A 25,347-nucleotide genomic window follows, 5' to 3' on the forward strand; every position below is an offset into this window, starting at 1 on the left:
CTTGAGAATTAGAGGAGGATAGGATAATTCGTTAGAAACATCGATTCGATCATCTAAACTCTTTTAGGCTCGACATAAATAATGAGATTAATGAAGGAAGTGAAGTTGACATTCCAACTTTCTAATAAATAATTGCAAACTGAAAATGAGAATTTATTGCCCACCGTATACTTTAGTTCGCTTGACAATGAGGTACGAACTATCAGACCCGGTTTTCATGCCAACAACCAGTACTTGTGCTAATTCTAAAGCCGACATTTATTAGCTGGATTCTGTAGTCCTAATCATGTACGACCGACTGCTGTGCTCCTCCTCGTGGAACCACACAAAGTCAAGACTCCGCCGTAGGGTTTTATGGGTCAAGTCAACCGATGAGTAGGTGTCATCTCACTGGCAAAGCTTGTGGATGCACTAACTCAGCAAGCAAGGAGTAGGTTTACCGCTTATTAATGTCAGCAAATACCAATGCATGATTCCCTAAACACCGGTTTCATCAGCCATACCGTCAACCAGGAAGAACAAGTGGAAGAATGATTTATGTGACATTATTTAGACCAAGTCAAGATGGTTCATTGCCACCAGCCGCTTCCCGTCATCAACAAACGCAGATGACTACTGCTAAACAAATCTCTACTTAGCTGTATCGATCAGTGCACTAGTGCTTGTTTAATTCTGTGGTGGTTGATGCTCGCCGACCCCTCTCTCTATAAATGGAGGCTGCAGTCGGAGAGGATGAGGCAGACAAGAACTCAACACCGCTAGCACAGAAACGAGTGTTAACAGATGGAGTCCAGCTTCCTCCTCCTCCGCCTCGTCCTGTTGGCCTCGGCGTTGACTCTCGGTGCTTGCAATGCCGGTTGCCCATCTGCAGGCCTCAAGCCAAACTTCTACGGGAGCAGTTGTCCCAACGCCGAGCAGATCGTGCAGACCATAATATATAAGGAAGCGGAGAAGAACCCCATACTGCCTGCCAAATTGCTGAGAATGTTCTTCCATGACTGCTTCGTTAGGGTACGTTGTAGATGTGCTTCCATGGCATTTTATCTCCTTATAACTACTCTGCTTGCTTCGTGCATGTATATAGGGTTGTGATGCTTCGCTGCTACTGAACTCGACGTCAGAGAGCACTGCAGAAAAGGATGCTCCCCCTAACCTATCACTGGCAGGATTCGAGGTGATCGACATGGTGAAGGAAGCACTTGAGCAGGCTTGCCCGGGGACGGTCTCCTGCGCCGATATCGTTGCGTTGGCCGCGAGAGACTCGGTCTCATTCCCAGTAAGTAGAATGCAACAGTGCATCGACGTCGTTCTTATTCGTGGCGCCTAAGTAGAAGAAGTATGCATCTATCTGCAGTTCGGGAAGTCCCTCTGGGATGTGAAGACCGGAAGAAGAGACGGTAACGTGTCGCTGCTATCTGAGGCTCTGGTCAACATCCCCAGGCCTACCTCCAACTTCACCACGCTCGTCCGGAGTTTTGCCAATAAGAGTCTCGGTGTCGAGGATCTCGTCATCTTGTCAGGTACAAGAAATGGACGTCGAGCTGATGCGATGAGCATACGAGGTTTGAACTCGTGCATGGTTCTTATCGTTTTGCAGGTGCACACACCATCGGCGTGGGGCACTGCAACTTATTCGCCGAGAGGCTTTACAACTTCACCGGCCAAGGCGACTCCGACCCGTCGCTTGATCCAGCCTACGCAGCGTTCCTGAGGACTAAGTGCAGCCCTACTGACAACACCACGACGGTCATCATGGATCCCGGCAGCGGCCTCAAGTTTGACAGCCATTACTACGTGAACCTGAAGCAGAACAAGGGGCTGTTCCAGTCCGACGCGGTCCTCCTCACCGATGGCGCCGCGAGCAAGGTGGTGGACGCGATGGTCGACTTCGGGGCCTTCATCGCTGCGTTCAGGAATTCGATAACCAAGATGGGGGACGTCGGCGTTCTCACCGGCAAGGAAGGAGAGATCAGGAAGCACTGTCGCTTCGTGAACTGATCCACGACGTCGACCCTTCGGCTTTGCACGCCCGACGTGCCTGCATGCATCATCTGCTTTGCTGAGCGTTCACACAGTTCTATTCTTTTCCCTTTCATGTTCGACCTCATCCGATGTGATCGTGTGGGGTGCTCTCAATAAGAGACCCTTGGAGGAATAACCTCTGGGTTTTGTTTGCGTCTGTTTAAGCACTGTAATTTCATGGCTACTGTTTGTTGTTTTCAGCACTCAATTCATTTAAACATTATTGTTCTGATGATGGAATTCTATCCAGAATGGCCTCTATCAGAATGACTGGAGGAATGCCTCGACACCAGCAGTACAAGACAATCTAGATTTCGGCAGGAAATAACCATTTCAATGGTAAAGATGCTTGGGAAAGAACGGCAGGAACGTACGAAGAAGGCTGGAGGGAGCCAAATAGTTTACAGAGTAAGAATGATGAGCTTAAATATTATCCAAAGCAATCGATGCAATAGCCTCAACAGTTGCAGCTCCTGTAAGTTTCAGCAAGATCAGCATTCCATCACTGTTTGGTGAACTTCCGGTGACCAACTCATGCAGAACACTGATCCTTTAATTGGAAAGAACACAGGTAGCATATCTACATGAAAATTCCAGTAGAAAGAAGTAATTAACAGTAATAATTCGTATGTTTAATGCAAATTTTTGGAACATTGATTCCACCACAAGCAAATCATAGATCCGGCACCAAGGCACATGTCATCTCAGGAGGTGGCCAATGATTCTATCAGAAGCTGGTAACCTTCTGGGACTGATGACTGCTTTTGTACACACTCGGTCAGTGCTGGTATGTCGGCATTTACATCCAAAAGCCTTGCGAGTAAGAGGAGCAGATGAAAGTCAGAGATGCGTTTCACCAATGGAAGGTGCTTTGTCCGATCCAAGTGGTTCTTCAGAGTTCTCAACGTTACAGCAGTGATTCTGTTCTCTATAGGAAAACTCGAAGATAATGGCCCCTGCATATCAATTGAGCACATTAAAAATATGAAGGTACAGTAGTAAAATAAGGACAGGGTAACGGCATAAATAAGGGCTGTTGGCTCTATTGAACAGCTGCTCACCAATGTTCACTCTGCGACTTAGTTGAATCAATAGAGTAAACAACAGGATAATCAACATAGAAAGCAAATGTCGAGGAACCACACGATATTTGCTTGATCATTATACAACCATAAGATATTGCCAGATGCATATTTCTATTCCTTTTATCTGCCAGCATAATTGGACAGACTGCAGAAGCATGCATAAATTGTGCAAGACAAATGTCGATAAAGAATAAAATTTGCAAATGATTCACATCTGGTAGGACTACAAGATGATATTCTTCTGAAGAAACAAGTTTGGCACTTCTGCTTCTAGACCATTCTTAGGTCTAGAGAAAGCTTGAAGGGTTTACCACTGGTCGCATGACCTTAAAATTGCAACCAAGTTAGATATCTTCGTTGATCAATTTCGAAATTGAGAAACTCACTTTATCAATGAGTTTGGACCAATAGCCAGCAATAAAAATCTTGTTGAATCTTCCATGGAACCTTTTTAGAATAGATAGTGTTGCTAGATAGAGATTAGGATAGTCCTTAAACCAGCTAGCAGCCTCACTGTTCTATTCAGAATCCTCAAACATTGTAATAGCTCATAAAAAAATGTGAAGAAAATTCAATGAGAAAAAAACTAAGAAACTATGGAACTCAAATGAGCATGACCAAACCTCACTAATTCAATATGGATTCTTTTTTCTGATCCACGGTGAACAATCACAATGGTTAATCGCAAACTCTTCAAACAGCAATGGTTGTTGGATCTATCGAAGAGCAAGTGACAACTGTTACACTTCTGATAGAAGCTAGAACCCCACATCTTAGTTGAATCAGTCAAGCATACAATATGTTAATCCCCAAAAATAAGAATCATATGATATTTGGTTGATCAACTCCACAACCAGCAGCTATAGTTAGATTTGTATCTGTTCTTTTTATTTACAGCACATACAAACAGCCTGCAGCAGCATGGCATCTTCTCTAAACCACAGCAAGGTCAATAATAGTTCTAAACATGAATTTTCTGACACTGGATTCTTATCAGAAACAATTTTTTTGAATTCCTTTTGAGTTTTTTTCTGAAACTTTTTACATTGAAAATCATTGATAAATTTATATAAGGATAGTATTTACACTATCTACCATCCCTACTCTTCTATTTAGAATCTTAAATGAACTTTCATAGACCATAAAAATGAGTAAAAAAATCCTGAAGAAAAAAGTAAAAAGACTATTTAACTAAAATGGACACAATCCAACCTAACTCCATATGAATTCCTTTTTTATGGATCCACAGTGAACGATCATAAGGTTTAAGAGTTAAGTAATGCCTAGTCTTAGTTTGAGTGTGGCCTTTTTCTACTCCAGTTCCTTTTTTTCCTCTCTAGTCTTTTTTAAAACTCCCTTGTACTCTTTATTAACCATAATTTGTCAAAACAAGGGCTGACAACTCTTTAATCTGAAACCAATCAGTTCCTAATCTAATTGTCATTGATATATCACCCTTGAGCGTGGCATCTAAACAAATGAGGTTAAACTAGAGTGCCATAAATACAAGCTAAAGTATGCGTGATTTACATGATACAGTGACTTATTGCTAACAAAAAGTGTAATTTTCAAGTGGAGATTTCAACATCAAGTTATGCCTAAAGAATTGCTTCCAATTCTTATTACATCTTAACTTAAAGATTGATTTTGTCTTAGATATTATAAACTACAACACCAGCAAGCTATAATCAATGCATATCAGAGTTGGAGACACTGATTAGCATATTTTATATACATGTAGGAACCTTGTCCATATGTTGTCTGTCTTCTTCCTCCACGGGATCCACCTCTCCTATTCTTTGAGCACCATCATTGACATGTTAACCTGAAAATTCTCATAACTTCCATGGTTCTACAAAATTCAACTTGCTAAGCAATTGACTATGTTAATTTGTGGGCATCTGGTTCTGTTTAAAAAAATAAATTAGATGACAAATATTAAGTTGCAATACCTTCTATTTAAGAGTTTTATCTGGACCTGAACTTCGATAAAAAAGGTGTTAGTCTGAACAAAATAGGAGCGTGATTAGGCAGCTATTCCAGGCCCTGTTTGTGTTTGTTTTATAATCCCCAACTTAGAGTTTCAAGTGTAGTCTAATTAGTGCTTAAGGAAAGGAGAATTTTCGATGAAATCACCAAAACAAGTTCAGATGTGTTGCAGGCCACCTTTTCACCTATTCTTTTATTACTCTTCTTGATACCTTTCTTCCCGATCTACTATTTCTGTCATCTACCTTTTTTTGCTACATATTTGGTGCACAGATTTAAAACAACAGCAGCTTCCTCTTGAGTTCCAAACCTCAATTCCACCAAGATTATACCAGACAACCAAACATGAGTCATATTTAAATTGAATAATATTCAAAATCAGTCAGCTGCCTTTTCCCGTAAAAGAACCTTTAGAACAGAGACTTGATAATCAAGTTATGTGAAACATATGAAAATCAGGTTTCATCATCATCATCGGAAAATTATCTTAACCTTGACTCATACATCTATACGAAATCAAATCCAAAGGGTTTGCAGATATTGCTGTCAAATCCAAATTTCCTGTCAAAATTTGAACTTCATCACCAGTATGCACTCATACCCATTTAGAACCTCACCAGCACATTGACCATTCTCTTCTTTGTCTGAATTGACTACATTTTCCTTGGTGAACATTACACATATCTGGTTAGAATGAAATTAGGAAACAGAAAAAAAATCATAACTACGAAATACTATAATCAAGCCAAGGCTAAATAAGAAAGAGGTATGGCTTGTTGCTGTCGAAAAAACTCCATCCAGCACAAATAAAATCCTCCAGGTTAGAGATCAGGCTGAAATGCATACCAAACCTTTTATCGGCTGTACCAACACACACTAAATTAAAACCATTACAATTTTCTCCTTGGATTACTTTGAATCATGTCATCCTGGCATAAAACACTGACACTGAGCAACAAAGAGCCTCCTTGTTAGAAATCCATTAAAGATGATCAAACTAGTCAGGATTAATGTACATTGAGACAGACACTAAGTCAATCCAAAAGCTAAATCAGTTAGATTGTGAGCTAAAATCAAATATAAATTATCGACTCTCAATATTTATCGATGTGAAACTATTCTTTTAGTCCTCTTTTTCAATCTTCTCCTCACTCTAACACTCAAGACTAGCATTATTGGAAGAACCAATTTAGCCAATATATGACACAGATCTTATGAATTTTCTACTTTGAGGGATTGAAGCGTGAAGTTATTCTATTAGCAAAGAGAGATTGTGCGTGTATAATGAAACTGACCTGGTGATCGGAGATCTTCACAGGCACTAAGAAGAAATCGTTGTCGACCTCCCTGGTGTCCTTTACCCCGACCACCACATCCTTCTTCATCTTCGACACCCTGGGGTCATCATCCTCCCCGAACTCGGTCACGAACCACCCCTCCTTGAAGAGGCGGATGCAGGTGTCGCTCATCTGGAAGGCCTCGAAGTGCACGTCGGCAGCGCCATCCTCCCCAACCTTGAGCTTGACAATTGCAGTCACCCACTCAGGGATGCCGCCCTCGGCTTGCATCTCAGCGGCCTGCAGGACCTCACGGCCGGACATGGTGTACTCGGCAGTGCCAGCCTTGCGACCAACGGCCTGGGAGAAGATGAACCCGACCCTGCGCATGCCGAGACCCGCAGCGATGGACTCGACGAGGGCCTCCTCGTCGGGGTCTCGGAAGAGAGTGGCGGCGTCCTCGGAGCCCTGCTGGGGGGGCTCATAGACGAAGTCTACGACGACGGAGTGGGCGGCCTCGTCCACATGGCCGTAGAGGAAGCCGGCGCGCTTGACGGCGAAGGCGAGGGTGTCGGCGACGTACAGCTGGAAAGCGTTGGCGGCGTCGCGGTCAAAGGATGCGGCGGCGCAGTGGGGGGACTCCTGGCGGGCGACGCGGACCTGGCGGGCCATGAGGTCGTCGATGGTCATCTTGCGGCGGCCAAAGGATCCAGCGGGGGTGAAAGGCGGGGGCGTGGGGACAGCGGCCGCGGCGCGGCGGAGGCCGGCGGGGAAAGAGAGGTAGAGGATGGAGCCATGGGCGAGGGGGAGGGAGGAGAGGCGGGCGGAGGGGTCGAGGGCAGGGGTCTGGGCCTTGGAGGGGAGTAGGAGATTGGGGTCGAGGGAGAGGGTTTGGGCAGCGGCGGGGACGCCGAGCTGGGACTCGATGAGCGAGCGAATGGTGGCGACGGTGGCGGCGGAGGGGTCCGGCACGGTGACGCGCTCCAGGCCGTCACGGCTGCGGATCCGAAGGATCATTTTCCTCTGCTTCCTGTTTGTTTTCTTGGAGAGGAAGGAACGCTGTAGCTGTAGATGCAGCGGTTGCTGGCGCTTTGGAGTTATAAAGCAACAAAGCGAAGGTAGGAAAGAGGAGATGAGAAAAAGGAAAAGTGTCAGCCGAAGGAATCCAACTTTATTGATTATGCTTATATATGTTTCCATTTTCAGATTTTACATATTATTTTTTTTCTTCTTAATATTTTTAGATGCAACTTAGCAATGGCAGATGAATATAAGTAGCGGATTTTTAGTATTTTAGGGACATGTATGTTATATTAAAATTATAAATGAGAAAAATTATCATTTTCCATAAATAGCGAAATATAAATACGGGTGTAAATATATAGAGGAAAATTGTCAAATCTTGATTTAATGGACGGTCGAAAAGGCGGTCATCAGATTCTTAACTTTTCTTCGAGGAAATGGACGGTTCAAAATTCGTGCAGTGCTTCAATTCCATCCACGGATCTCGAACGTCCGTTCGCATGGACCGCGTTTGGGCCCAACCCAAGTGGGCCCTCGGATTGCGATCGAACCCATAAATAAGATTGTTGGTGGGAGCTTATTAATGAATCAGTTGGCAATGACATATACGGATTGATTAGTGTATTATTGTATAAGCGACGGATCTTAGATTTAAATTCAGTGAGCATTTTATATATCATTTAATTTTTTTTAAAAATATATTAATTTACTGACATTATATATGTGATGGGGGTTGATGATACGGTACCATATTTTTCTTTTATGAATGGTGATAATAAATTCATAATTAGGCTCTCAATATTGTTTTCTCAGTCGATGTGAGTTGATTGTATCTATGACATATTTGAAACATTGTTGACCTTGTAACAAGCATGAACAATAACAAGTCCATTTACACCCAAAGGAAAGGAACACGAGTAGAGCAGATCCAACACTGAAGATTAGATTTGGAAGACAACTGAAAGCTGTGAGCATGGCCTCTCCCTCTCTTTCATACAATTAGGACTCGAATATGCACAAGGTGTGGCACACCAGAGAGTCCATGGCCGAGTTCACTGCTCCAGAGCAAGCTGCTTATGTCGGTGGAGATCGTTGAGGTACCTCGAAGAGGTGTAGTCGTCCATGTCGCAAGTATCGATCAATGGCGGTCTAGCAACCTTGTAATTGGATTCTTTTCCTATGATCTCCATCAGCCCCTCCTCACCTCGCAGAAGCCGAACCACCTGCACGCAGAACGGCACCGTCCTGTTTCACTCGGACTTAGGAGTAACAATGAGAAGGTTTGGCTCTCACCTCATTCATGGTTGGCCTCGAGGTCGAGAGGTGGTGAATGCACGCTGAGGCGACTTGCAGCGCGCGTGCCAGTTCCTTCGCATCGTAAGATTCTTCGAGAGAGGGGTCGACGAGCTGCTTCACGCTGTTCGCATCGAGCAGTGGTCTTGCCTGGTGCAAGCACAGAGCCTGTGATCATTTCTCAGGTGGCACGATGGCACATAAAATATACTTCAGAAGAACCAGCAATTTGTCTGTGTGTATTCCCATCAAACATGTTGTCTACTTGTTTATGACTTGATTTTGACTAATAATTTCTTGATCACAACCAAGTTTCAGCATCCTTTGATCATCACCAGGTGTTAATGCATAGATTTGGTAGTGAACTTGCAACAGAGATCAACCAGCAGCCTTAAAAAGGTGGAGAAGCATCGGTCATACCCATATCACCAAGCTTTGTCTCGAGGAATCAATTGCTCGCCTTCCTGTTATGAGCTCCAGCAGCAGCACCCCAAAGGCAAACACATCCGTCTTCTCATTCACCACTCCGTGCATGAAGTACTCCGGTGCCAAGTATCTAGACATCATGGTCGCACTGAACTTTAACAAGCACTCCAATTCAAGCTCAAGAAATGGACTTCAATTGATCTCACCCGAATGTGCCTTCGATGGGGAACACAACATGGTGATTCCATTTGTCTGGCAGCCACTTTGCAAGCCCGAAATCGGAGATCTGCGTGTTACAGAAAAAAATCCTCAAATATCGGTAGAGAAATGTAATTTGGAATGCAAGATAAGTAGAATATGTAGATCGACAAGAAAGAGACATAGAACAACTGTGTCTTAGATACTCTACTCGCTTGATGATGTTACAGCTAAAAGATTTTACTGACTCTAAAAGCTACCAATCTTAATTGAAGCCGCCACACGACTCTCTTAGATACTGAAATGAGCACCTGAGGTTGGAAGTCTTCAGTTAAGAGTATGTTTGAGGCCTTGATATCTCTGTGGATTATGCGCCTTTGGCAGCCCTCGTGGAGGTAGCGCAGGCCTTCTGCAATGCCTGCGGCGATCTGAAACCTCACCCTCCAATCGAGAGCCTCCTTTGAACCTGGAGAACTGATGCCGTCTTCATCACTGGACTACAGAGTTTGCTGGTGAGAATTATGTTGCAAGAAGCAGCAGCAGCCTTACCATGGAGCAGAGAAGCCAAGCTTCCATGAGGGGAGAACTGCAGAACCAGGTGCAGACCCCCTTCCACGCTGAACCCCAGCAGCTGTGCAGCGTTAGGGTGGTTCACATGAGCAATGATTCCAAGCTCGGATAAGAAATCCCCTATCCTCTCCTCCTCGCTCTCCCTCTTTATCAGCCTCTTCACTGCCACAAGTTGGCCATCACCCAAACACCCTTTATAGACCTCTGCATGTCCTCCCTTGCCGACCAACTTGTCTATCAAAGAATTGATCGCAAATGATGAATCGGAAGAAGCCCAAATTAGTCATTGATGGCAGCCGGATGCAGAACGGAGGAGATGTTTACCTGGGCTGAACCCATCGGTGGCAGCTGCAAGCTCTTCGTATGCGAAGCTCCTCCATGAAGGCCTGGCCATCTTGACCTCCACTACGATTCGTCCACTTTCGGTCCCATCCTTGCTGCTCCTGATCCTCTCCAAGGCCCTGCGCAAGCTCGATCTCCCGGTTGCTGGTGGAAACGTCGACAGCCTCGTCATCGACCTTTTCTTTCTCATTATGAACCCTGCAATCAGGTTGCGCCACTGCACGCTGTGGGACTCCAGTCTTGTCCCGCATGGGGCTATCGATCGGTCCACCGATGAAGTGTCGCTGCTGCTGCTGTTCCCATCGGATTCTGCACTTGATGTAGAGTCAAGCACGCCTCTGGGCGAGTTCTGGTCGGAGCCATCGACGCTGTGGGCTTCGGACTCTACTATGGAGTTGTGATCGAGCGCGGCTCCATCGGGTGATCTCTGATCGGAGCCATCAACGCTGTTGTCTTCACTCTCTGCTTTGGAACTCTGTTCATTCTCCTCTGTTCCTGTAAGAATCAGCAATAAAAATATGATTTTTTTTCGTTGTTTATCATTAATCTGTCTCGGTTCAAACACCTTCCTTGATGATTCAATGCCGCAAAACAATGAAAGATGTCGAGTTGCCGATAGATAAAGTTCCAATAGTAAGGTTTATTCCTCTTGATCTTAGTACAAGTTTTTGAAGATGTAATGATCATATCAAAATAGCATAATATCCGATCTTTGGAGACCAAAGCCACCGATAGATACTATGCTCCCCTGATCAAAATAACAGTAAAAAGAACAACAGGAAGATTTCATGACAATAAAAAGGGACTGATTGTATGATCTGAAGCTTACCTTTTACCGGAATCGAAGGATCCTTCTGCGCCTCCTTGGGAGAAAGCTGCTCTGCTGATTCCACAAGTACTGATGACGAATCAAGAACAAGAACCCAAAAGAACAAAATAGCACGAGCGGAAGCATACCTTCTACAGAGTTCGAATTACTCTTGGGGGCTTCTTCCTGATCAAGCTCTGGAGATTGAAGAAAATACTCGATCAACTTCATCAGTCAGAACATGGGTGTTAGCAGGTTGCAAGAAAGACAAGACAGATTTGAGCACCAGAATACCTTCCTTGGAAGTCATTGGGGTTCTTTTGGCTTCCCTGGATGGTTGGGAAGTTTCAAACTTGGGTGAGAGGAAAAGAGTGGCTTGGAAGACGGTAGAAGAGGCCAAGGAATGAGGGGGAGAGAAAGTCTTGCTGGGAGTTGAAAGGAGAGAGAGAGAGAGAGAGAGAGAGAGAGAGAGAGAGGGAAGCTGTTGTTTTCAAACACAGGAGGGCATCTCTTGTGTGTTGGTTATTCCTGGAGATGGAGTGCAGCACTGGGTGGTATCAAGCATGATAGAGGGAGAGAGAGAGGTTCTTAAAAGGCACAAAAGGGGGGTCAAGCTCCTGCAATGGAACTGGTGCTGTGTATCTGAACCAGACATGTGATGTCTGCTTTTTGCCCAGGGACCCACCAGGAATGGGAACAGCAAGATATAGTTGGATATCCTCCTTAGATTGAGGTCTGCAGAGGTGATGTGGGAGATGCATGGTTGGGAAAAATTAGAATTTCTTTTGGCTGTGAGTGAATGAGTATATCCCATTGTAATAAACAAGATATGAGATGTTTTATTGAGAAAATAAAAATATTTATTCATTCAATTTTCATTAGTAAAAAATTCAATCATAAACATATTCATTTAATAATAAAAAAATTATTTTTAATCATTTGTTTTCTCATTTTTTATTTCTAAATTATCTAAACCGTCGAAATGATCTGATCGAACTGATCTATCCTATATCAACTCCCGCTAGATCCTCTCTGCTGCACCTGAGCTTGATTTCTTCCTGCAGCAGGCAGTAGATGGCAGGCACAGTCTGGGTCTCCTTCACCACCACACATGGGATGAAGCGTGAGAGAGGGAAAGCTTGAGCTGCTGCTCCATGTACATTTTCCATGTCAGGTCAAAGCAGAGCAGCACCGAGTTGCTGCGATCAAAGAAGAAGCACTGTAAATAGCTTGTGTTTTTCTCGATATGTGGAAAAGTCTGAGTCAGTCACAGTAGCGTCTCATCCATCAGTCCATGACTTGTTGTTTCTCCCAGTAACTATTTCTTACAAGCATACAGAACCGTAGTAAATACTCCTCCTATTTGTTCTTTTCAGTGTGGTGTTGGGTTCATGTCTCAGTGGGTGAACTAATCCCCATCCTGATGATGCAGTTGTGGACGTCAAGAACACTGACCTCGGAAGCTTAAGGAGTTGCCGGTGCTTGATCTCGTACCAAGTCAAATGGATCTGTGACGTGCCCAGATTTGTCAAAGGCCATATCTCAACACGCAGACATCTAATCAACGTGTAGCTCGCTGGAGTGAGAGAGATTGGGCAGGTAATACCACTTGTACTACTGCACTTGGTGGATGAGGGGGCCCTGCAGGAAGTAGTAGTAGGTTTGGTATTCCTAACCTCCGATCTGCATCAATCTTTTCTTCTTCTTCTTATTCTTCTTTAGCTTTAGCTTTCTGGTTGGGTCTTTAACCAAGGAAGAAGAAGCTAAGAGCATGAGAACGTGGTGGTGGGATGGTTGGTCTGCGGCACTAACCCGAGCCTGAGACAAGTTGATTGACCTACTTTGACTTGCCAGAGCTGCTCCAAAGATCGAAAGGATAAAGAAGCGGAAGAAGAGTTCTGATTTGTTGTTATGTGACGCGATTTGTCGCGGAGATTTCGGCTCGTGAGGTGCTGTTGATACTTAACCCAAATTCCGCCGCAAAGAGAGGCGGAAGCTGACTTACGAATCGTTGACCTTTTCCTAACGCAATCTACGGCGGATACGTTCCGCCGAAGCTTTTGCGGGGAGTTGAAGCTGAACGTGATATATAAATCGGAATCAACGGCATGGAAGCTTTTGCTAACACTCGAGGATGAGATATTACCTTTCCATTACATCTCATGGACATCAGTTTTACACAGGCTGCAATTGTAGAGAGATCTCAACTCATATGAGCTCCTTGCAGCAGTCATCAAGCATACATCATTACAAGTGGTGACAACTCATCTTAGTAGTGCCCTTACTGAAGGGCGAACTAAGAAAGAAACCACCTTAAGACAAGCATCTACTAATACTCTTCCCATCCATTCTATTGCATTCATTCATTTGTTCTTTGCAACTCAGTCTCGGCATCCATATGGATGTTTCCAGTTGCTAACATCCAAAGTCCCAACAGTACTTCCTGAAATTGATCAGCTGCAACCTGTTGAAGAATGCCAGAGAATCTGAAAATGATTGGACATGTGAGCTCCATAACTGAAGAAAGATCCATAAATTGATCCGTGTAAGAGGTCGTGCTTGGGATCCATAGAACAAACCTATTGAGAATAATGGACAACAGGAAGATTATAATGAAATAGATATGGTGACACAATAAGCTACAGTTTGACTAAAGAGAGTCCTTGGAAAACACAATCTGAAAATTATATGCGACAAGAAAGTGTTGGTGGAAGAATCTTAGCATTTCGATGGACGCAATATGCAATAATTCAGTGGCTGAAACAAAGACGCGGAGAAAAGAAAGTTCAAAATGGCTAAACCAAGTCGCAACATATAATTGAGAATGATGTATCTATTCATCCTTTGATCTCACCCGTATCAGAACCTAGGGGAGCTTGTGGGTATCCTCACTGGTGCAACTCCTGGCATGACTGCAGTACGCTTTTGCCGCAAGTAAATAACTGAACCACTTATAAGTAACAAGCCCACCATAATCACCTGTTGAAGCACAAAAGAGGGAAGGAGATTAGACGATTGCTAAACAGTTTACGAAGATGTCAGAATGGTTCACGACAGAAACTAATGCTGTACAACTGATTATTTTATAAATTGTGTAGAAGCCCCAGCATGTGGCAAGAATTAATCAAGAACATCCAAGTTCAACAGGAATGTCAAGCATATGGATGCTCAAAGCAACTTCTGACATCTAGAGGAACTCATTGAGTTTAGAGTCGCATTGCAAGAGCAAACAACAAAGTTCAATGAACCTCTTCACAATTAACTCTCGATTACCACTACTCCGCAGCCATGCTCATTGATTTCTCTAACAATTTTTGAGGTACGAGAATGTAAATGACACAAGACATATAAATGCCACCAATGGCTTTCTATGCATCTTTGTCTATTCAAGTTTCAGATTACATTTTCAGCTAATTATAAGCTGAGAATTTAGATGTAGACACCAACAACAGAAGTTATCAACCGCAAACTAACGGATGGATTCTCAGGATTGACCATCACACAAGTTCTACGTCCTTCTAATCTCACTTTATGATATATCACTCTTCATTTATGCAGTGAGACCATTCTCTTTTGTATTATCTTCTTCATCATCTTCTATCATTTTGATTGTTCTTTCTTATACTAGCTTCATTTTGCATGGTTGGCCTTCTTTCTCTCTATGATTCATTCTATAGTCAGGATAACTCCGTGAATAACTTCCAAGGCCTTGTGAGCTAAATGTTCATCTCCATTTGTATTATAATAACAAAAGATTCCATACAAAACCATATAAGAATCATATTGTCCTAAAACATTCAACAAAGATGCAAAAAAATTCATGATAAAATTTATGGTGCCACTGTAACTATCATACCTCAAAACCAAGTACGGACAACTTCTCCTCACTATCAACTGGTACACAGCTCCTATAAGTAATATAGCTTTCTTCTTCATTCTCTGATTTTGACGAATCAGCCAACAGTTTCCTCCATTTATAGTTACTTATAGAGGTGAAGATTTGTTTCTGCACTGCTGATGCATGTTCTTGGAGGAAGAAGAGCTTTCTTCGAGCTTTGATCCTGCTTGCCTCCCCCACACTATCTTTTATTTGTACACATTTCAAAGGCACTCGATAGCCAGTTTCACTACATCGATATTTGTGATCACTCTGCATCAACCAATTTAGAGTTGGTGTGAACAAAACAAAATAAAAAATACCCAAGAAATTAGACGTTGCAAAGGATCTAAGGTGGGAAAAAGAAACTATATGAACAAGAGCAACGGATTTTAGGAGGTGCCAGGTGCAAAATGAGATATAATGACTTAAGGGATCTACAATGAGATCTGATAGTAATACATCCCTTCAGGGAGGCCATGATTACATATTGTAAAAAACTAACAAAAAACAAATCTTTATGGTCGATTTGTTTTCATTCTGCTTCATACTGAATAAAGGTACCAAATTGCTACCAAAAGTCTTAGGTCTATTCTTTTTCTGGCTAGTGATTGAATGCCTAGGAAAATAGGTACATCAGTGAATGTGTTGGTTGAATTTGTTCCATGTTCTACAAGCAATTAAGTAGACAATGGCAACGTATCTGTGAACTAAAAGAAAAAGCACGCACACCCAATTTCTTCATTTTCTAAACATCTTAGGAAGGAACGACTGGATGGGGGGGGAGGAGATAGAATTGGGGGAAGAAAACGAGGGGCACCTACCTTCTCAGAGTACTGGCAAGGGAGGCAAGGGCCGACGGGAGAGCACCTGAAGGAGGCGTTCCCCTTGGCTTCATGAAAGCTGAGCAGCAACCGCGCTCCCCTAGCGCCTTCGGCGGCGTCGCCACCATCTCCGCCTCCTCGTCCTGTTCCTCCATCCACCGCTTCCCCGCGGGCCAACGGGATCGAACAGCAGAACGATGCCAAGGCCAAAAGCCCTAGCGCTGCCGCCGCGCTTCGAGATCCCATCCCTCCCCTCCTTCCCTCTCCCGATTCGCCGGCCCAATCCAACTCGGTGAGTTGCGTGTAGCGGCATGATCTTCGTGGTTATCGGATCCGGACCTCGCGCGGGTCGGATTCTATACTCACAGCACAACCATACAGCTTAACCAAAGCAGTAACACGTGAGAGGCACACAGCAATGACCGAGATTGCAATCACAAGCTGAGAGCACACGCTAATAACATCTCCAGTGGCCCAATCAAATTCTATTTAATGCTTGAAAGAGACAAGGTATATTACAATCATGATCAAGTTAGTCTAAAAATGACAATCATAACCTAAGAAGAACACATTCTACATCAGAAGAGTAACTAATGACCAACTCACAAATTTACTTGATGCTTGAAAGGGATCAGATGAATTACTCTGAGGAACAAGAAGACTGAAGATTGCAATCATAACCTGAGAACACAGCAGAAGAGGTTCCGATGACCAAATCACAATTTATTACTTGAGGCTTCCACAAGCTCAGATGAAGTAACACCGAAACCAGCAATGGAGTTTATTATACTCTCTACATTCAAGCACAATCGAATCAAAAGTTGAGGTCAAATCCATTCTTTTGGGTTAATGCATGCGTCAAGGAGTTTCCATTCTTCGCTGCCTTCTTCTGGTTGCTGCTGAATAAGATATTCAAGTAGAATGATTGATTTGAATTGGCGGAGAGAGAACAGAAACAAGTGGAGAAGCTCACATGACCATATTCCCACCGAGCTGTCAAGGGAAGGGAAACAAGAATGCTCTCGATTCTGCCTCCGGTCTGTAGTCCAAACATGGTGCCGCGATCATAAATCTTCAAGATGCACATTCTGTTAAGTTAAATGTCAAGCTAAAAGTAATCAATACATGCAATTTATTTCCCTCAGTAGTTACCAGATTGAATTCTACATAGCGTCCCCTTCGTAGCTGTTGCCACGCCTTGTGCTGCTCTGTGAAAGGGGTATTCTTGCGTCGTTCTATGATAGGTATATATGATGGAACAACAGATTTTGCACACTCTACAGATGGATACACCATTGACAATTAGAACAAATCATTAAAGAAGTTTTGCCAAAATTTGTCACAATTATCCCTCTCAAACTGACTCGATAGACAAGTCAACAATTAAAATACAGCTCTCCTTTCTAAGTGATCCCTATAATTTTTATGACTTATAAACAGAAATTTATTAATGAATCAACTTGTAGGATATGTGAAGCACTATTCAGACATGTCCATGGAACTGCAATATAAAAAATAGGGCATATTTGTGTTCAGAATTACCAGTAGAGAAACCAAGAAGCAGTTCTTGATCATACTCATTAAGGTCATCAAAAAATATTCCGCCAAGTCCACGTCTTTCACCCCGATGCTGCAAATAGCATGAAACAGGGATTGAAAATTTCACATACTTTGTAATTTTGTATTTCTTAACTTTATTTCTGTAAATTGATAAAAATATATTATCTTGCTATAATATCCCACCAAGATCACAAAAACAGCTTCCGGATAAAACATGATCAGGGATACAACCCACATCCCTTGGAATGCAAATTGTATTAGCTACTTCATGCTACCAAGAATCCACAAGAAAGAGTTGCCATTAATAGGAGGGCAACCTCACAAAGCCATCCTAAAACAAAACCTTGAGATTCTAGTGACTGTTACTGAAATCATATTAAGGTCCATAAATCAACACATAAATCTGATAAAACAATTTGGGTAATGTGTCAAAGTCACAACCACTATTAGTCTAGAGTTAAACATTGAGCTTCTAGTGAGTAATGACTCGGATATATAGTCTACAGTACCAAACAAAAAAGTTTAGCAAATAAGCTCAGTCAAAAAAAGCAAATCAGGAACAACCCTGTTGGATGATGAACAATCGAAGTCTAGAAGCTTTACCTTTATAAAAAAATAGTCATCACACCACTTCTTGAATCTGGGATAGAATCTTGGCTCAAATTTATCACATGCTTGCTTTTGAACCTAAAAGAGAATGATTTGTCAATCCAAAATGGAAAATCAATTCACACAAATGATTGTTCTAAAACATGGATTTTGGATTGCAAGCGACAGCAACATCTATTAAATAAGAACAACAAAAGAAAACCAAGCAACAATACAAATATCATAAGCTTCACACTTACCCTATGGAAATGCTTTGCATCCTCCTCAAAAATATAAGCAGGAGTCAAATCAGTGCCACCACCAAACCACCATTGCTTAGGTGCACCTGGGGCATCTGTAGCCAGAAATTAGTATATGGCAAGAAAACAGGTACTTCAGAGAAAAGCAACAAAGAGAACTAATTGATTAAGGGAAAATGAGCTATATTTTAATAGTTCACGTTAATCAATTCACTTTGTAAATTATAAAAAAACTTAAACTCAGTCCATAGCCCGTGGCAAGTGAATACATTTGGCATCCCCATTAGTTTCCGCAACTCATCTGATCACAATGGTCTACAATCTACTGCATGGCAGTCAGAATTACCTTTATAAATACAGTCAAGCATCTTATCAGCAAATATATTTGGAATAGTGAAATACAGTCAATCAGCAGCAAACAATCAACGGCATGAACATTCCAATTAACAATGTTTTAGGGAATAGTGAAACAAATGTAGCATGCCATTTGTGTGCTCTCTCATATGAAGTGTTCACTCGCAATTCTGTGGTGGTAGCAAAAATTGTGAGGATGTTCTATTTAAACTCCTCAGAATTTTTGAATTAGGTCCAGCCTTATGGAGAGCCCAAGGGCAGTAAAAGCATCATATAGACGAACCCAAATAGTTTCGACATTAGAGCTTCTTATAGCTATGAAACTAATGCAACAGTAATCTCCATCGATATTGATACTACCTCTAAAAATACGATCCTGTAGATATTACTAGTGATGAACACTAAAACCATTGTCTTTCACTTGGATTCGGCTAAATGGCTTCATTATTTCGGTCCATATGAGGTCAAGACTAATTCCACTTTTCTAAGCCAAAACTGTAGTTGGTTATGTCTAACTGTACATGGCCTCATGTAAAAGCCCAAATAACACAAAAATGTTGACGATCAACACTTAATAGGTAGCAATTTTCAAGTACATAGTTGAAATCCAATGCTTGCTGTCGAATCGTCGATAAACTATAAAATTCTATATGACAGAAAATGTAATTTCCAAGGGTACCTTTCGGTGCATCAGTTTCAAAGTACCGATAGTTGAAATGCAATGTCGGGGCAAATGGATTCTTGGGATGTAAAACCTGCATACAGGAAGAATAGCTGCTTCAATAGAAGTCAAGACAGGAAAGTTGCTTTGTGTCGACATCCTACTCATTGTCGGTCGTACCAAAGTCGGCATATTTTGAAGGGATTGTAGCACGTACCGAACTGATCCCAGCAGCGAAGAACGGCACCGGCCCGGCGTTCACTGCAGAATCTCCACGGCCAGTTCCGGTCTTCCCCTTGGCAGCCTGGTAAGCCTCCGGCGGCATAACCCCATACACGACCGACACGTTCACCCCAGCCTTCTCCCAGACCGCTCCGTCCTGCAGCACCCGGCTGATCCCGCCGCCCCCGCCGGGCCTCGACCACACGTCCTCCCTGAACTTGCCCACACGGTCCGCGGCCTCGAGGGCGGCGCACACTTCGTCCTGGACCTCCCGTATCATTTTCTCGAATCGGAAACGAATGGGGGCGGGGGACTCGGGGCCGTCGGCGGAGAGGAGGCATGTGTCCGGCCTCTCGTTCTCGGGGGTCTCCTTGTCGACGTGGACAGCGGCGCGGATGGGAAAGCGGCCAAGGAGTCGGGATCGAGCAGAAAGCGGTGCAGGGACGGGGCGGAGGGATAGGGTTCGATTGGGGACGGAGGATGGTGGTTTGAGCGGTTTGGCGATCGGTGGTAAGAGGAGAGAGGAGGAGCCTACAGCGGCCGGCATTCCGTGTCCGTGTTAAGAGAGAGAGAGAGAGACAGAGAGAGGATGGGAGTGGGTGAGCTTATAACAGGGAGGGGGATACGATCACCGCCGGCGGCCCCTGGTTTTGACAGGGAGGGAAAAGGAAGGAGGGGTGACAGGAAACCGTTGGCGAAGGTGACTTCGCTATCTGCGTTCGCAAAATCGTCAATATACATACATTTCAGGTCATTTGAATATAGCAATGGGTTTTCAAACCGGTTTAAATAGAATCGACAAGAGCCGAATTAAATTAAATCGAAAATTTATTAGTAAGATAATTTGAATAATTTATTTTATTTTAAATATTTTTTAAAAAAATAAATTTCATATGGTTTGGTGAGTCAGTTCAATTTAATTGTACCGAGGCCAGAATTTTCATTCGATAGATCAACATTCCGAAAACATTTATGTTACAAATATTATTTTAAATATTAAAAAAACAAAATTAGATATAGAAGGAAGAGTGCATCCTATTGTCATCGGCTCGCATTTTGCAAAAGACACATAAGATGATAAATTTTTTATTAATATAGTTGACCTGGAAGATAAAGTCTTTTGAGCAAAATGTACATAATCCTAAAAGTATTAAATTATTATTTACCTCATCTGATGAGGAGAATGAGGAAAAAAATAAAAAGAAAAAGGGTTATAAGTAAATAGTGAAAATTGTTAATAAAATTTTATTATCTATTGGGATTCAAAAGTAATAACAATATAAGAATTAAAAAACTTGAACTATAATTTGATTGAAGAACATCAGGTCTTTGATAACATATGAAATAACTTTTATTGAACATGTGAACTACCTTCCAAAGAATAGGAAGAATTTGACACTTCGAACAAAAGAAGACCACTCAAACAACAGCTCAAGTAATGATGATATAGAACGCCTCACAAGTAAATTTATAAAATTTATAAAATATAAAACTAAAAATAAAAATAAACTTAAAAAGAAAAAGTTATCAAAAAAATAAGATAGCACTTAAGGTGACTTAAGAAGAAACGAGTGCTTATGAAGACGAAGAGCAAACCGATTAAGATGAAGTGGCGAACTTCGCTTTAGTGACTCTCGACGATCAGGTAAACAACTCAAACAAAACTCCTTTACTTTATTTTAAAATTATTTGATGCTTTTTCATGAGTTATTTTTAGATTAGTTAGTAAAAAATAAAAAAAATTTATAAAAATATATATCATTCTTCTTTTTTCTAGTGAAAAAAATTAAAAAATTTGAGCATGAAAATGACATGTTAACTCCTAGCACTAAGCATGAAAAGTTAGATTCATTACTATAACAAACAAAATGATTTTGAATGTTTTATGTTCAATGAAGTATGTTTCATGTTTTAATGATGTAATGATGTAATGAAAATATTAAAAGGTTTTGTATCATGCTTGATAATTTTATATTATGCATGAGGATTTGAAATAACGATGATTTGAAACCATATGGTTTCGAATTATGTGTTACATTTTTTATCTTAATAATTTTTCTTGCTTTTTCGAGTTTAAACGATTATGCATGTTTTGATTTGATATAAAAACCTTGGCATGCTCGTAAGAAACCAAATCACTTAAATTGAAATAACTAAAAAGAGGAAAATATTTTTTTTATTTTTTTTCTCTATCTTATTGATTTTTAAAAAAAGATAGTGAAGAATCTATTTGTATCATTTTTATGAATCTCTTAAAAGTGACTTTGGTGATTTGACAAATTGAATGAGTTGAAAATAAATGATGATTTTTCTCTTGATAATAACTTATGATATTTTTTATATAAATTATCTTGATTTCTCGATATTTGATACATGAGATTTTTCTATAAATCAAAATCTTATTTTGAACTTCTATGTTTCTTTTTGTTAATTACTAAAAAGAAGAATTATTTAGATGAATCATTAATAATTGATCTTTTATCTTTCATATCATGATTTTCATATCACACATTTGTATTTATGTGATACTTAGAGCATTGATGTAAGAAGTAAATGAATTACACCATTATAAAATTTTCATCTTCTTTCTTCTCATTTAAAATGAAAAAGGAGAGAAAGAAAATCGCTAGCATATCAAGAGATTGATAAATCTATTTATGTCATTTTGAATCTTTTGAAAATGATTTTGATGATCAGATGATTTGAATCTAAATGAGATTTTTTCAATCGAATCATGAACCTTCTCTTGATTTGTTAACTTGAGATTTTCTTTTATTCTCGTATGATTCTTGCATTTTGAGAAAATTTTCTATATGAATCATGTCTTTTGGTATCAAATAATCTTTGATATTATACCTTTCATGTCATGATTTATTTATGATACTCCCTTATATTCATAAATTATATACCTCATCACATTTGATTTAAATTTATCTTTGTCATGATGCGAAAATTGATGTAAGGGAAAAGAATCATAAAATTATATTATTCCCTTCTTTTTGACAATGACAAAGGGGGAGATAAATTTTTTTTTGCTAGCTTTCATGTTATAAAACGATGTAAAATTTTGCTAGATTGCACTTTGCAAAGTAAAAAATTACACTTCTTCAAAGAGAAAAAAAAATTACTAGCTTGCATGATGATAAAACTTAAGATTATGTTGCAATGATTTGAAATTATATCTCAAAAAATTGACTAGATGTACTTTTTGTCGATGATAAAGGGGAAGAAGATATAGAGAATATACATTGATATTTTGATATCATAATGATGCATGCATTATAATGATATGCATATAATGTATTGCATATATACATGATAAAATGTTGTTTTGACTTGAATTGAACTTGGATTCAAGGATCTATCAATATAGCATATTGATAGGGGGAGTTAAGGTTAACTCCATCATTAATTGGTTATCATAATAAAAAAAGGGGAGATTGTTGAATCTCAGATTTTAATGATGAAATCAATTAATGAATTTATGATCTAATTTGCATTTTGAGTGACGTAGGACTAGCTTTGATCAAGGAGAGGTAAATTGATTAAAGCAAAAGGAATCGGACATTGTGCCGGAGTGAACATGTCAGAAGATTGGACGTTGGGCTGGAGGATCAGTCAACGTGTCGGCAGAATGCTTCGTGCCGTGAATTCAGGCATCTGGCCGAAAGATCGGACATTGCACCAAGGAGATCGGAAGTTGTGGGAGTCAATATGCCGATTGGGCAATATATCGAAGGAGAGGATGATGCGCCAAAGGATTGGACAAGCACCGGATGAACTAATGACATGCCGAACAAAGGATTCATGCTTTGTAATCATTTATCTAAGATCGAAGTAGTTTAGGGGGCTAATTAAGTTAGTTTTTGGTGTAATAATGCTAACTCAATTAGGGGTCAATTGGACCTTAATTGGGAGGCTTATTCAGTGACCCAAAAGTTGGGTCAAGTGGTGGCACCGCTAGAACAAGAAGTAGAACCGCTTGTGAGTTGGAAAACTCAAAAAACTCGATCTCCGAGGCTGTCAAGCGGTGGTACCACCAGACTGGGCGATGGTACCACCTAGTGTTAGGCTGCAAGCGATGATACCTGTTGGGAAATCATTGGGGGGCGACATCATATGCGCAACGGAAGAACAAGAAAACAAAAATCCCCGATTCCCAAAAAGATGTTCGTCGTCGTGCGAAGATTGGTGCGCAAAAATCCGCAAAACACAAAACTGCGTATAGAGATTGTGTTACCTAGGGAGATCGTATATCCCTATTTCCTTGCAGATCCTTAGGAGAGGGTGAAGGAGGTCAAGCGTCCTCCTCTCTAGCGGTGATCCACACAGCAGGGTTGCGACGACGCTCCTCAAAACTCCAGGCCTACTCTGAGGTGGAGAGGGAGAGGAGAATAGGAAAGGCAAGCAAAGACTCTAGCCTATGAGGCTGTGAATCCCTCTTATTTATAGAGATCCCGTGTCAAACCCTAATGGGTCCTTCCCTAGTGGGTATTGGATCTGCATCCAATAAAACAAGGGCTCCGTCGGATATTTCATATCCGAACCTCTACTCATCGCAATGCCTACCATATGTGTGTGACCCTCTAGGCCCAATATCGAGCTGACCGTGAGTCATACCTATCAGAACTCCTTCTAACTCAGTGAATTATTATCTCTGTAATAATTCACTCGACTCATCGACTACGGACGTACTAGGCCACTACGCCGTAGTCCCCAGACGATACAGGGGAATCCAATCCATTGGACCTGTCTGTCCTCAGTTACCATGTACCTATAGTCCCTCATCCATCTAATATCCCAGAGACCGTATATCGAGCATGGTGCTGTCAGACCCATACGGTTTCTACTCGAGTCTCGCTCTAATCGGATTCTCCCGGAGAACTCTTTCTCTCTCAACCCGAATGACCCTGGCCAGGGATTTGTCTGAGCAAGAACACATAGGATGCTGTCAGACCCATACGGTTTCTACTCGAGTCTCGCTCTAATCGGATTCTCCCGGAGAACTCTTTCTCTCTCAACCCGAATGACCTTGGCCAGGGATTTGTCTGAGCAAGAACACATAGGATATTCCTCTCATGACGCCGAGAGTGGATGATCCTCTATTGACACTCAATAGCCCTCGTAGGGTCGACTACCACTCCCAATGACCAGCTGTACTAGATCTGGGGACAGCCAAACCTATAAGTCTGGTATCAAAGAGTGGAGCACTCATACAGGACATCCTTGGTGTCTCAAGTCTAAGGACCAGATACACCACTAGGACTACGGAATCACTGTCTGACAATAAGGCATCATCAACCATCTAACATTCCGTAAGCGGATCAATCAGTGAACTCATTCTCTAATGAGCACCTGTACTGTATCCCTAGTGTCCCTACACGAGCAGCTATGAGACCAGCTGCATCCATCATATGGATGGGTATACAGCACACCAGTCTATCCGGTTATCACGATATCCCTCTCGAGTAACCTATGACCGGGATTATTTAGGATATGTGTTTAAAGGTGAATCGATCTCATTATCGTGATCTCATCACGATCCGATTCCCATTGCACAAATTCAAGGACATCACAATATATATATGCATTTATGCAATAGTTATAAAGTGATATACGTCAAAATATAATAAGCAAAAAGATTCTGTATCAAGTCACACGTGCCATCACTCACGTGATTGGCTTGCTGGGCACCTATGACTAGCAGTACCATGACACGGGAGTGTCTAATTTGCTACAATCTGCTCATATGGACTTTGCTAATGATATGATATTTTCTTTAGCCAATAATATTACCTCATAATATTCAACCAAGCCCACTCGGATAAGATAACTCATCAACATATTCGCTGCACAATGGTAAAACTGTTTCAAGTTGCTTTTCTTTATGGCTAAGAAATAGATTAAAGGAGTTAGTTAGCAGTTGTAAACACTTAATTTCGAAATTCCCTATGCATGAAGGGTTGTT

General features: G+C 41.5%; 5 protein-coding genes across 11 annotated transcripts; 1 reads left to right on the plus strand and 4 right to left on the minus strand.

The window, feature by feature from the left end:
* The first annotated feature begins 748 nt into the window (after window positions 1-748).
* Window positions 749-2,254, plus strand: LOC135604924 (peroxidase 24-like). The gene is made up of 4 exons (XM_065094570.1): window positions 749-1,011; window positions 1,085-1,276; window positions 1,355-1,520; window positions 1,598-2,254. Exons 1-4 carry the CDS (start codon window positions 784-786, stop codon window positions 1,996-1,998), a joined length of 987 nt encoding a protein of 328 aa, XP_064950642.1. The 5' UTR covers window positions 749-783; the 3' UTR covers window positions 1,999-2,254.
* A 303-nt stretch (window positions 2,255-2,557) lies between these two features.
* LOC103970163 (NPL4-like protein) lies at window positions 2,558-7,523 on the minus strand. Its single transcript, XM_009383830.3, has 2 exons — window positions 6,392-7,523; window positions 2,558-2,978 (listed from the first exon to the last, which is right to left on the minus strand). The coding sequence occupies exons 1-2, from the start codon at window positions 7,388-7,390 to the stop codon at window positions 2,727-2,729; spliced, it is 1,251 nt and encodes a 416-aa protein (XP_009382105.2). The 5' UTR covers window positions 7,391-7,523; the 3' UTR covers window positions 2,558-2,726.
* Window positions 7,524-8,237: 714 nt separating this feature from the next.
* On the minus strand, window positions 8,238-11,602 carry LOC135584934 (receptor-like cytosolic serine/threonine-protein kinase RBK1). 4 transcript variants are annotated; one of them, XM_065095243.1, is made up of 10 exons: window positions 11,328-11,602; window positions 11,183-11,230; window positions 11,055-11,105; window positions 10,208-10,720; window positions 9,863-10,117; window positions 9,625-9,779; window positions 9,322-9,401; window positions 9,110-9,245; window positions 8,690-8,839; window positions 8,238-8,619 (listed from the first exon to the last, which is right to left on the minus strand). In XM_065095243.1, the coding sequence occupies exons 1-10, from the start codon at window positions 11,341-11,343 to the stop codon at window positions 8,449-8,451; spliced, it is 1,575 nt and encodes a 524-aa protein (XP_064951315.1). In that variant the 5' UTR covers window positions 11,344-11,602; the 3' UTR covers window positions 8,238-8,448. The 4 variants fall into 4 exon arrangements, with proteins under 4 accessions (XP_064951315.1, XP_064951314.1, XP_064951313.1 ...); XM_065095242.1 differs by having other exon boundaries at window positions 11,055-11,108; XM_065095241.1 differs by having other exon boundaries at window positions 11,183-11,602.
* A 1,566-nt stretch (window positions 11,603-13,168) lies between these two features.
* Window positions 13,169-16,124, minus strand: LOC135605311 (uncharacterized). 3 transcript variants are annotated; one of them, XM_065095248.1, is made up of 4 exons: window positions 15,735-16,124; window positions 14,890-15,183; window positions 13,888-14,012; window positions 13,169-13,497 (listed from the first exon to the last, which is right to left on the minus strand). In XM_065095248.1, the coding sequence occupies exons 1-3, from the start codon at window positions 15,978-15,980 to the stop codon at window positions 13,893-13,895; spliced, it is 660 nt and encodes a 219-aa protein (XP_064951320.1). In that variant the 5' UTR covers window positions 15,981-16,124; the 3' UTR covers window positions 13,169-13,497; window positions 13,888-13,892. The 3 variants fall into 3 exon arrangements, with proteins under 3 accessions (XP_064951320.1, XP_064951318.1, XP_064951319.1); XM_065095246.1 differs by having other exon boundaries at window positions 13,169-13,612; window positions 15,735-16,121; XM_065095247.1 differs by lacking the exon at window positions 13,169-13,497 and having other exon boundaries at window positions 13,736-14,012.
* A 97-nt stretch (window positions 16,125-16,221) lies between these two features.
* On the minus strand, window positions 16,222-19,966 carry LOC135605310 (oxygen-dependent coproporphyrinogen-III oxidase, chloroplastic-like). 2 transcript variants are annotated; one of them, XM_065095245.1, is made up of 8 exons: window positions 19,375-19,966; window positions 19,176-19,251; window positions 18,143-18,237; window positions 17,898-17,981; window positions 17,277-17,364; window positions 16,887-17,011; window positions 16,708-16,806; window positions 16,222-16,630 (listed from the first exon to the last, which is right to left on the minus strand). In XM_065095245.1, exons 1-8 carry the CDS (start codon window positions 19,924-19,926, stop codon window positions 16,562-16,564), a joined length of 1,188 nt encoding a protein of 395 aa, XP_064951317.1. In that variant the 5' UTR covers window positions 19,927-19,966; the 3' UTR covers window positions 16,222-16,561. The 2 variants fall into 2 exon arrangements, with proteins under 2 accessions (XP_064951317.1, XP_064951316.1); XM_065095244.1 differs by having other exon boundaries at window positions 16,238-16,633.
* Between the last annotated feature and the right edge of the window lie 5,381 nt (window positions 19,967-25,347).

This window comes from Musa acuminata, chromosome BXJ2-2 (assembly GCF_036884655.1).
Source record: "Musa acuminata AAA Group cultivar baxijiao chromosome BXJ2-2, Cavendish_Baxijiao_AAA, whole genome shotgun sequence".
NCBI lineage: Eukaryota > Viridiplantae > Streptophyta > Magnoliopsida > Zingiberales > Musaceae > Musa > Musa acuminata.

Bases quoted from the DNA above. Each gene is read 5' to 3' on its own strand.
- LOC135604924 (XM_065094570.1), top strand. From the start codon at position 784: ATGGAGTCCAGCTTCCTCCTCCTCCGCCTCGTCCTGTTGGCCTCGGCG. The intron at 1,277-1,354 runs GTAAGTAGAATG...ATCTATCTGCAG, and splicing joins GAGACTCGGTCTCATTCCCA to TTCGGGAAGTCCCTCTGGGA. The intron at 1,521-1,597 runs GTACAAGAAATG...ATCGTTTTGCAG, and splicing joins GGATCTCGTCATCTTGTCAG to GTGCACACACCATCGGCGTG.
- LOC103970163 (XM_009383830.3), bottom strand. From the start codon at position 7,390: ATGATCCTTCGGATCCGCAGCCGTGACGGCCTGGAGCGCGTCACCGTG. The intron at 2,979-6,391 runs GTCAGTTTCATT...ATTGATATGCAG, and splicing joins TGAAGATCTCCGATCACCAG to GGGCCATTATCTTCGAGTTT.
- LOC135584934 (XM_065095240.1), bottom strand. From the start codon at position 11,264: ATGAAGTTGATCGAGTATTTTCTTCAATCTCCAGAGCTTGATCAGGAA. The intron at 10,721-11,054 runs GTAAGCTTCAGA...TGATTCTTACAG, and splicing joins TCCTTCGATTCCGGTAAAAG to GAACAGAGGAGAATGAACAG. The intron at 9,246-9,321 runs GTGAGATCAATT...CATGATGTCTAG, and splicing joins CCCATCGAAGGCACATTCGG to ATACTTGGCACCGGAGTACT.
- LOC135605311 (XM_065095248.1), bottom strand. From the start codon at position 15,980: ATGGGATCTCGAAGCGCGGCGGCAGCGCTAGGGCTTTTGGCCTTGGCA. The intron at 15,184-15,734 runs GTAGGTGCCCCT...TGGTTGATGCAG, and splicing joins CTTGCCAGTACTCTGAGAAG to AGTGATCACAAATATCGATG. The intron at 14,013-14,889 runs GTATGATAGTTA...GTGCTTCAACAG, and splicing joins TGTCCGTACTTGGTTTTGAG to GTGATTATGGTGGGCTTGTT.
- LOC135605310 (XM_065095244.1), bottom strand. From the start codon at position 19,926: ATGCCGGCCGCTGTAGGCTCCTCCTCTCTCCTCTTACCACCGATCGCC. The intron at 17,012-17,276 runs GTAATTCTGAAC...ATCCATCTGTAG, and splicing joins GCTTCTTGGTTTCTCTACTG to AGTGTGCAAAATCTGTTGTT. The intron at 16,807-16,886 runs GTAACTACTGAG...TGCATCTTGAAG, and splicing joins GCTATGTAGAATTCAATCTG to ATTTATGATCGCGGCACCAT.